This window comes from Musa acuminata, chromosome BXJ2-6 (assembly GCF_036884655.1).
Source record: "Musa acuminata AAA Group cultivar baxijiao chromosome BXJ2-6, Cavendish_Baxijiao_AAA, whole genome shotgun sequence".
Classification (NCBI taxonomy): Eukaryota; Viridiplantae; Streptophyta; class Magnoliopsida; order Zingiberales; family Musaceae; genus Musa; species Musa acuminata.
Genome location: NC_088343.1, coordinates 6399328 through 6410918, shown reverse-complemented (window position 1 = coordinate 6410918; position 11591 = coordinate 6399328). Strand labels below are relative to the sequence as shown.

General features: G+C 35.8%; 1 protein-coding gene across 1 annotated transcript; it reads left to right on the top strand.

Annotated features, from left to right (window-relative positions):
* The first annotated feature begins 606 nt into the window (after positions 1 to 606).
* LOC103987149 (probable Ufm1-specific protease) lies at positions 607 to 11221 on the top strand. The gene is made up of 13 exons (XM_009405361.3): positions 607 to 886; positions 3240 to 3587; positions 5434 to 5702; positions 6098 to 6185; positions 6258 to 6433; positions 7687 to 7777; positions 7921 to 8043; positions 8191 to 8238; positions 8337 to 8413; positions 9028 to 9116; positions 9318 to 9429; positions 10265 to 10367; positions 10766 to 11221. Exons 1-13 carry the CDS (start codon positions 691 to 693, stop codon positions 10993 to 10995), a joined length of 1950 nt encoding a protein of 649 aa, XP_009403636.2. The 5' UTR covers positions 607 to 690; the 3' UTR covers positions 10996 to 11221.
* Positions 11222 to 11591: the final 370 nt, after the last annotated feature.

The window sequence follows — 11591 nt, the reverse complement described above, 5'->3', positions numbered from 1 at the left end:
AGAGTTTCGAGTGGAGTTGATTGGGGGAGGGGTTGGCAGAGGCGTCCTTAACTACAATGGAGTGGGAGAGGGATTTGGGGATTTCTTGACACTGCTCTTAGGAGAATGGGATGGCGAAGAAACGAGGGGATGGGGAGTGATGACCATTATCTGCATAGACACCGACACAGTTTTTAAGCGACAATTACGCTAACGTCGATGCAGATGCAGAGCGATTTGGGGTGGGCGACGATGAAGTCGATGGAGTGATTCTCGTGGAGACGGGTAGAGTTGCGGTGAGAGCGAACCTTATCGTCATCGGAGGCGACTAAATAACTATATCAGTGTCGACACCAATGACATCATCGTCTACCTTCCGCTATCGAATATTAAAATCATATATATATATTTTTTATTTTTATATTTTTATTAATAAATTAATATCATTAGGATAAATAAATTTAAATATTTTATTTTTATAATTATATAGATACTAATATAATTTTTTAAAATGTAAGAGTTAGAACATTAAAAATAAAATTATATGGGTAATATGTATTTAGTCCTACGATGCAAACGGGCGTCATACATACTGTGCCGTTATAAACTAAGAACAAAAGGCTTCTTTTTGGTGTTTCTCTCGCGACGCACGCGGCGTTACACATACTGTGCCACTCGAAGCGCCGCGCCGACCCTCCTCGGGGATCTTCGATGGAGGGCGAGACGGGACGGTGCGTGAGGGTTCTGTGCCCCAAGAAATCGTTGCTCTCCTCCAAGAACCCCGGCCTCCGATGGCTGATCGGATCCCCTCTCTTCCTTCCTCCCTTCACCGTCGTCTCCTCCTTCCGCTGCCTCCACGCCCTCCCCGACGACGATCCCTACTCCCCCGACTTCGCCAAAGAAGCAGGTCTGCTCCCACGCCCTTCTCCCTTAGTATTGCCCCATTGCCATGAATGAAACCCTCGTGTTTTTCTTGACTGTTCGGTTATAATCGGTAGAATTCGATCCAAATGAACATATTTCAAAGAAATGGTCACAAGAGAATGTTGTCTTTCTAGTGGAAGAGAAACAATGGTATGGATTTGGAGTTCTCTCCCTCTCTCTCTAATAGAATGACGAACCGATGATCCCGTTGTGTTTTTAAAATTTATTGTTTATATATTTGATATAACTGGGGAGGTTATTGACATTTCTAAGAAGTACACTACATTTATCTATACCTGAAGAATATTTGATACGCGTGTGTCAAGAATTTCAAAGTATCTGATCATAGGATTTCCTTGATGTTTTAAGAATTTTGTGTGATATAGCGGTGTGGATGACTTGTATCTGCCTTGGAATGTGGTCAAATGGAAGTGTTGACTTATTGTTGGATTTGGAGCTTTCAATCGATGCTCTTTACTTTAATTTTGGAAAATTGCAAATGCACCCCGACCCTGTGGTGGAATAAAACTGTGTTCCTCTGCAAAGATTTTAAATATCTAGTTTAATCTAGCAAATGCTGTCGATCCACCTCTATGCCCCTGAGGTTAATTTCCATTCCAATCATTACACCAATAAAGCTTTTTATCCCCTGTTTGAAATGCTCTTCTCAGACTCGAAGGATTTCATTAACATTAATGCAATTGTACTGGAGTGGCACCATTGGTGGCACATGGCAGTTACGTGGTGATGTTATGCGAAGTTGTTTGATAGTCATAGTGGGTGTCAAATTAGCATGGTGTGGCGTTTCTTGTGTATAAGGCCTACTTTATTTCATAGTTGGTGGATATGTTTTTGTTTTTTGGCTCTTGTTGGACATGTATAACCATACATCTAGCTAGTCATAACCTGATTTAAGACCAGCATGTGATAAGGGGAGCTGATTACAAGTGTTACCTGTAGGCCTTTCAAACATTAACGAAATACACAAGGTATTTGTACTTTTGGAGGGGTATACAGGATTTTTGCAATTTGTCAGGGTCGCATTGGAAACTTTACCTTTCAATAAAAAAATATTTTCTGGTTTATTGGGTTTAGATGATTTGTGATCGAGATTATAACATCTGCAGCCAATTAAGTGCTTTATAAGTTGTCCTACTTAATTATAAATTCATATGGAAAAATGTGGTCGTAAGTTGAGTTATTTAGGACCTGCATGGGATCACAGACTAAACAGAGGGAAAAAGGGTTGGCCGTCAGTGCCTTTCCTTGGTCAGTCACCCTTCTCTCCCAATTCTTCTCACTCCATCGAGACGATTCAAACCATTCATTTTTTTTCAGTTCCTACTTGATTTAATTTTAATTATTAATAAATTATTGTTTGGAAAGAAAGATATGAGGTTCGTGTGCTATTCTTTGGTTCTTCAAGTCCTCTCTTATCTTTTACTCTCATATATGTTTGTCTTGCTCTTTTAGTGCAAAATTTTCTAGTTTTTGTGTTTTTGCATAAGATTGCAGAATTCATCACCTGCTATCATCATCTAGCACCATATCATCATTAAACCATTAGAAGTTATATTTACATTGTTGATTCTTTTTAAGACAAATCTGTCTGCTCAAATTACTAGAGAATGAACAAATTTCTCATCCTCCTGTATTTTAAGGCATGTATGGGCATTCAAACTCATTGTTGATTGCTTTTTACTCAAGGAGTAACTGAGATCTATTCTGTGATTGATCAAGTGCAAAAATTGACATTTTAGAAAACATTTACTGTCTTTTTCCCAACTCACATGCAAGCTGCTCCCTCCATTGGTCTGTGCTGTATTAATCATAACCACTGGTATTATCTGATGGTTATTTCGGGAGACCTAGTATCAAAATTTGCAGCCTTTGAACAACACAAGTTCATAAACATACCTGTTCTTTTAATTTTTATCACATATATTGTCTGGTTTAGATGAGGATTTGAGGAGGTCTTGGTAAGAATCACCTGATGATTGAGGCATACCATAATGACAGAGACATTTATTTGAGGTTTTGTTCTTTAGCAATATGTTTTATTATTTATTTTGTCCTTGTAAGGCACATGTATGTTCTCTTTCTCGTGAGTTTCTGTTTTGTCACATTTTGGTTCAGATAAATTTATTGGCTTATGGTTATCTGAAGTTTCGTGTGTGTATGTTTAAAGATAATCAGTTTGCATCCACTTTATTTTCATAATTGTGATCATGAGAGTTCCATTTCTTTAATTACATTTTTTTTAAAATTATTATTTTCAAATTGCAATTTTAGTATTAGGTCTTGTTTGACTTGTTTTCTGCACATTGTTCTTGCAGATGAAATTAGGATGCTACTTTTAAGAGGATTCAATATTATAGGTGCATTATTTGTCGGCGATGGAAACTGGGAGACATGTGCTTGGAAGGCAGTTGAGGCTTCCAGTAAAATGAGAAAATTTCTTTTTGGTGATGGAGATTGTGATCTAATAGGTGCTGTGACTGATTTAATAACTGATGACATTCATTTCTTTGTCTCACATTCTACAAATGTGGAAAGTATGGAAGCAGTTAGTACAGTTGTTTTTGAAGATAATCCTGAAACATATGTCTGGGAGAAAGGTTGTCTACTCAGATGTGAGCTGGAATTGAAGTTGCCTGTTTTTGTTCCTCTTGATAAAACATCAGGTGCATTTTTTTTTGGTTTCAAGCAGTAATTTGAAACTCTTTTGCATGCCTAATATGTCCTGAAGTATTGTCTTCTCATCTTAGAAAGCAAATCCATCTTATTGATTTCTCTCATCATCTTTATGTCCTAGATGAGCAAGAACTATAATTTTTTTTAATCTAAAATCATTATGTCTGTACTTTTACATGATTGTACCCAAGGTTTTTAATTCCAGTCTGTTGCAGATATTGGCTGGTCATCAAACTGGTATGGTATTGTGACACTGATTGGTATACTGCCCTATACTGGTTGGTTTCGGTGGGAAGAAAATGAATAGGACCAAAAACTATCAGTTTCAGTCAGTATGCACCACTAGTGGATGGATTAACTTGGCCTGGTCACCTCCTAGCTGTCCAACTGGTAAAAACTAGTCGGACCTAGTCCACTTATTGCTATACCTATCCAACTAGTATTTTAATTTGGTTCAGGACATGTAAATCTAGAAGGTTGAACTCATTATCATCCAAGCCTTTTCCCCAGTGTGGGTTCGTATTTTAATACATCTGAAAATTGAGGGGGCCACGAAAGATATGATCCAACTTTAGGACAAAGTTAAACTAAATTTAGATTACCAATGTTATTGACATGGTTAGTTGAAAACCTAAAATAAATGACCTCTAAGACGTTAAATTGGGTAAGTCAAATGGAAATTGGTGACCCTGTATTCCTAGATTTTTCCCGTCCACTTGGAGATTGATTTGGGTTAGATTTGAATCCTTTTCTGGTTCATCTGGAACACCATCTTTGCATTATATCTTAAGGCGAGGCTCATTGAAAATGTCTTCGATGCTTCTGACTTATCTGTTTATTTTGATTAAAAAAATCAAGAAGATAAGTCATACCAACATGGGCCTTGAGTTTTTCATGGAGGTAAATATATGGTAATGAATTCTGTCCCCTAAAAACTGGTTGTTACTTTTCATCAAATGCATAACCTTATTAAGATACTTGTTCTATCCGGTCAGGATTGCATGTGTAGAGGCTTTTTATATTGATTGTTCTTTTGAGAAGGCCAAGGCCAATTAAGAGCATTGGTCTATGGCTCTAATGCACAAGAATTATGGGACATGGTCTTTTTAGAGAGTGAATTTTCTGGCTGATATTGTTCCCTCTAAATATGGTTGATTTCTTTAATCATGTAATTAAATTATATCTATCACCAAAATTTTTATCTTTGTTATTGTACAACCCAAGTATTATATATGGTGCCTACATGTGCTTTGCTAGCATGGTGCCTATATGAGGCCTTGTGTATTGGGTGTGTGCCAGTGCACCATGAAATTACTATTTGGCGGTATGCATGCGGCAACACCAACAATAGCAATAGCAAAGTCGTAAGTCCCAACTGTTTGAAGTCGGTTATATGGATTTTTTGTCACCGTTGAGATATGTAAAAAATCATATGTTTAATTAAGTTTAGAGTACTTAAATCTTTATTTATAGTTTCTATTAAGGTCTTTTTAGATCTTCCTTCACCTCATCTCGTATTACTAATATTAATCGTTTCATCTCTTCTAACTATCACATCCGGAGGTCTCCTAAGCACATGCTCATATTATCTTAAACTATTTTCTTTCATCTTATCTTCTATCGAAATAATATCTAGTTGTTCACGGATAAAATTTTTTTCTCCTATCTTTTTCGGTAACTCTACACATCTATCTCAACATTCTTAGCAGGCAGTATGCATGTGAAATTAGACTTCTGGAATTGAATGTTTGTTATTTTTTTTAGTTAAAAGTAAATGTTAAAGATTTTACCCTTTTTTTGGCATCAGCTTACATGTTATATTTTAAATATTATCAGATGTTGCAGAGATTGTTTCATCATTGGTTGACGAAGCTGCTGCCAAACTAAGAGATCCATATGTTGCATACCTAGTTGAAGGGTCAAACGTTGATACTGATGAGTTATCTCGATCCATTGTTTTGCATGGTATGGAGTTGGATTCAAAACCAGATCATTCTGATTCCATGCTTTTGAAGGCTAGTATGAAGGAATCTGGTGCAAAGGATCTAGCTTGTTCACATTTTTACTTGAAAGATAAGAACATTTCATCATCAACAATAAGAGAGGTACTTTTAGATATCTACGAATGCATTTGTGATCGTTGTTGTTTTGTGAAATAGTATTGGTTCTGAACGTATACTTTAAGATTCTAGGTAAACATCCTTCCCCTTCTTTTTGGTTTTTTTTTTAACATCCCTTTAATGTAAAAGTCTTAGATGCCAGACCATTTAAGGTTTGCTATAAAATCATGCATCTAGTTCATTTGTAAATGCTGCCAGTTGCATTGGATTGCTGTTGCAAAAAGAAATAAAAGAAAATTCATGTACAACATTACTTACCTACTTAGATATCTTTGCATGTTCTATATTGTTATCATTTTTGTGTTTTCTGTACTTCTATGTTATTTAAATCATGCATTAGAGGCATTCAATTCCATCTGTTTGACTGTTCTATTTGTTAGAATGCAGATGCTATCCAAATAGCTGTTCTATCCAACCAATCCAGAAATAATTGTAAATCAGCTGTTCCAGTTGCCGAGTATTTTCCAGGTTGTTCTTTTATCTATTTTCCTGAATCTGTTGTGTTTCTGTAGTTTCATTGACAATGCTCACTCATTTCAGCAACTGAATATGCAAGAAATCTAAATGTTAATTTCAAGCTAGATGTCCTCTGCTATGCGTCTGAAGATTTTACCATAGCTGCTGCTCTATCTAAATTAGTTATACCTGGATTAATTGATCAGCTAAATAGTATCAAGAAGGCTGTCATACCAGAGCTGTTATCACAACAACCCCAGGTAATGTTTCTCTTCAATTTAATCAGCTGTTCAGCTCCGTTGTCTCTGCCAATTGCTTGTCACATGCATCGGTTTTTGTTCCATAAATTTTGACACTGTGCACATCAACTTCCAGGGAGATATCTAATCTAATTTTTGTGATGATAAAAATATCAATTTTAAGCCATCAAAGGCATACAATTCTCATATATTTGGGATTTTGGAGAAATTTAGTTTCATCCCATCAATAACCACCGAAAGAGTCACCTAGAATTTTCAAAATATGAATCATAATAGTAAAATAGCTTTTCTGATTGTACCCATATGGAGAACATAGGACTTTGTTTTGACTTTTTTGACTCAGTAAATCAGCTAGTAGAATTAGTTATGAAAATCAGTACAAAAATAACAGGATAAGTATAGATGTTTCTTTGAGTTGCAATAGAGCTAATGTAGCTTGATTTCTCCCATTGTACTAAATAATGTCCATTGTGGTCGAGTGGCTACTGGCTCTGCATTAGGTGCTGCTCAATGAATTTTCTGATGCTGTATGACAAAACTAGAGTAGTGTAGGTTTAATGAAGCCACGGCAGCTGCTATCACAATCCGTTGTGGCACAGCAGCCTAAAAGTTCATTGTAACTTAAATCGAACCCCACTACATGAATCAAGTTACTTCTTTTACCATGCCCTAGATCATATGACATGAAGAAGCAAAGTATGCCAAGTGAATGGAAGAAAATATATCTCCGTAAAATTATCACAATCGTCACTTGAAACTTATATGATAAGTTCTACTTAATATATGAATGTTTGGTGACAGATAAATCACTTGATTTATTTGATAATATGATCATAATGTTTTTACATCTATGGTCCATTTTGGGCTTGTGGTGCCTGCAATGTCACCCCTTACCCTTAATCCTTTTGAATTCCTTCCACCTCTATGTGCCTGCCATGCTCTATTTATAATACTACTATTTTTTTAACACTCATTTTTCCCTTTTCCCAATGGATTCTGAACAACTGCAAGTAATTCTCGCTTGGGATTTGACATTTCCAAAATGGTTAAAATATGATTCTTCTGTAGCTCAAATTGAAGTCTGGTTTCGAGAATTCAATTTGCATCCTGTCCAAGCTCAAACATAGGCTGCCTGGGTGATGTATGTAGAACTGTGTGTGCATATATCTGTATACACTAAGTTGTTTGACATGCACTGTTCTTTTATTTTACATTCATTGATGATTAATCTCTCATAATATATCGATATGCAGCTTTGTCCATATCACTTTCTTCCACCTGAGCTATTACATCCAGTAACAGCTATCTATGATCTTAGATATGGTGAGACTGAAATGAAACAAGGTAATAGAATTGAGGGTGGCTCATTCATATGTAAAACATTTGCATTTTTTTTCTGCAGTATGGTTACTTTCTCTATAGATGCTTACTTGCAAATCTCAATGCTTATTAACATTTACATAAGTGGCAATTTTTAAATAATTTAGGTGAAATGAGGAGATCTTTGCACTCAAGACTGGGTTTACCCTTAGACCGTCCTCTACTCCGGATTGCGAATGCTTTAAGTTTTGGCATGAAGAATACCAAGGACACCCATTCAGTGAAATATGGTGCTTATTAAATGTTGAGAAAGAGGATTTTAGCATCCTCGGTGCTTTCAAATTTCTAATGTCTTTGTTTTCATCATATATTAGTTTTTGTTCATTTGAAAGAGTGAACCTTAAACTTGGGCAACTCATTTTGTGCACAACTAACAGGTTCTTCGTTGCTTAAAAATGTTCACGCTGAGGTTCCAACTAGTGGGGGTTAGTATTCTGTTCCTTTTAAATGCCAGTAATCTTTATTTTTATTTTATATTTTTCTTGAGTTCATTGTGACTTTCTTACTTGAGTGCATTCTGCAGTTTCTGGAGGCATTATCTCGTTGATTGATGGATCTTATGAATACTATCATTACCTCCTCTACGGTTTTGATGACAATGTAATGACTCTTTCATTACGAGTTTCAAAATTCATAATTTGTACATGGATGGCCTGTATGAATTTGTATTTATATCCCCATAGGTTATGGCATTAGGCTGGAGTCCATGTTGTTACCCTTCCCCATGTTTTTTCACATGATAAACATGGAATGGCATGGCACTAGCACATGGGTCCATGTTGCAGCTCATGTTAAGCCAGTGCCTTAATAATAATGCTGGACCCACAAGGGCCATAATAGGCCATTTTCTATATATTGTGGCCATATGCATCTTGCAAAACATATTTTATGAAAAATTTACACGAGTTTTCTCTGTTTATCAATTTGGATCCATATTTATTTGGTGCCTTGGTTCTTAGCTTTTGCTTAATTTAATGTTCTAACTGCCATTTACTATTTCTCTCCAGTAGTTTGAAGTTTGAACTCTTGACTTCTTATTTTATTGTATGTTAGTTTCACAATATTTTCTGAAAAAATATTATTTCTGTTCATTAATAGTAATAGTTAATAAGCACCACATAGTCAGATGTACAAAGTTTCACTTGAAGTACATGATTTTTTCTTTTATAATTTCCAGTTTCAATTTTTTGGTACTAATGAAATGATAATAATAGGGCTGGGGATGTGCTTATCGCTCTTTGCAAACTATCATATCCTGGTATCGACTTCAACAATATGCATCCATAGGAGTTCCTTCACACAGGTTCGGAAAAATCATCAACACTTTTCCGCTGAATAGTATTTCTTATGTGAATTGGGAACTTACTTTCTTCTTTTCAACATTCTGTATTCATATGATGACATCGAGTCCATTTTTCTTTTATGGGAATGCACTAAATTAGTTTGATAATAATTGGATCTCTTTTAACTGTTCTTATACAGTATTTGCCAACAATTCTTTCAGGGAAATTCAACAGGCTCTTGTTGACATGGGTGATAAGGAGCCATCTTTTGTTGGATCACGCGAATGGATTGGAGCTATTGAGTTAAGCTATGTTTTGGACAAACTTCTTGGAGTAAGATTTTTACTCTTTACATAAAACTGCAAAATTCTAAATATTCTTTGGTTGGTTATTGACTATTAAGAAAAATGAATTCTGCAACTGAAGAAAACTTTGTTGTCACTATATATTTGGCGTACAAGTTAGTAATTCAGTTGGGCTAGAAGAAAATTATGTTGTTCACAATGGTGGAGAGAATGACATTTGAGCAGTAAAAGGAATCAGGACCTGAGAGAAAATTGAAGCCATATGAAGCTATCTTGTGGCTTTGTTGGTTTTTGATTTAGTAATATCTATTTGATAAAAAAATTGGAGCCATATGAAGCTATCTTGTGGCTTAGTTGGTTTTTGATTTGGTAATTTCTATTTGATCAGGATTATCTACTTTTGTTTCTTCACTATTTTAGGTCATAACCACGAACATTTGAGTTTGAAATTTTCACAATTTGTTTGGTAAGATAGGTAAACTCAAGTTGTCTAGAGACCTGGTTATCATGACCTGTAGTTATTGTTTGCAGCTTTAGGATTCAGTTGCCATTAGTCGGTCTCTTATGTAGTTAGTTTAATGTCTATGATTAGATTAATTAGATTAGTGGTTTAATGACACTTGTGATGACATTGGTGGTATCACTTTGTGATTAGGTTAGATATATACATAAAGAATATTCACAGATTTCATTTTATTTTTGGTATTTTAATAGGTGGCAAGAACTTTATTCTGGTAGGTATCAAGTTGCAGGTTCTTGTACTTGTGCTTGTTGATATCCTGTGATGACAATCCCATCATTTGCAGCCAAAGAGAATTGGGCACTTTTTTCTTGTAACTTGTGATGAAGACTTTTATTTGCAGGTCAGCTGTAAAATTATTAATGTGAGATCTGGGGAAGAGCTTCCAGAGAAGTGTAGGGAGCTCTCCATGCATTTTCAGACACAGGGAACTCCAGTAATGATTGGTAAGTCCTTATACAGGCAAAGATGATCTAAAGGACATTCTGAGTGCATGGTTATCTGCATCAATGACCTCTATCCAAGTCAGATTATGCCACATCTTTCAAACAAACATGATAGTCATTAAAATACCATGGGACCATGTGACATCTCTTTTTTTGTTAGTACCTACCAAAAATTACAAGTTACCTGAAAGTTTCTACCATGATGAGCTTTTATGTTGATTTCTTGTTACTTTTCCTTCTTTTCCAAGATAAGGTTGGATGTTCAGCTTAGTACAAAGACACAAAAAGATTTAACTAGTCTAAAGATGGTAAAACCGATAAAATAGGATAACTTGGTCGCACGTTTACTCGATTTAGTCCATTTGAAACCTTTTCTTACACCCTAATAAAATATGCAGGTGGTGGGGTTCTAGCGTATACTCTTTTGGGAGTCGACTACAACCAAGCAAGTGGTGATTGTGCATTTCTTATACTCGATCCACACTATACAGGTAACGATGATCTTAAGAAGATTGTGAATGGTGGATGGTGTGGGTGGAAGAAGGCTATTGATAGCAAAGGCCGGAACTTCTTTTTAAAGGATAAGTTTTATAACCTCCTCCTCCCACAAAGGCCCAACATGGTCTGAAATCCCATATGATGTATCAGCAGGAGAGAGAAGAAACTATAGAAAGCTGGCAAATACAGAGGATATATGTGTTTGCCAAGAGTAGTCAGTCAGTTAATTTATCAAAATTTTCTTCAAACAATGTCAGGATTTGGACTTCAACTACATTATTGTATTGGACATTTCTTGTAAGTTCTAAATAAACAATTTTAGGAGTCAAGAGAAAGATATAGTTGAGATGAGTGCTTCTTTTGGTGTTCATCAGTGATAAATTGGCCTCATACATGTGTTTGCCTTATAGTGTGGTAGCCAATCATTAGAACTTATTTGAAGTATTGCTTTCTGATAATTTGCAACATTCTACTTTATTTCTGAAGAAACAAGTGATGAAGCTTCATTTATGATTATAAATTGTAGTATATGAGACTCCTACAATAGTTAGAAGCGGTCTCTCAGGTGCAGTTCAGGTGCTGAAGGATCTTCTAAGGTTCAATGCTCAAGTTTACATCTGTCTACTGATACCGTGGCCGATGCCGTCTGCTTGTGAAAAGAAGAAAAGTGACACATGAGCGTATAAACTTCGTCGGTCATGATGGCATCAACGGCGATCATAAATC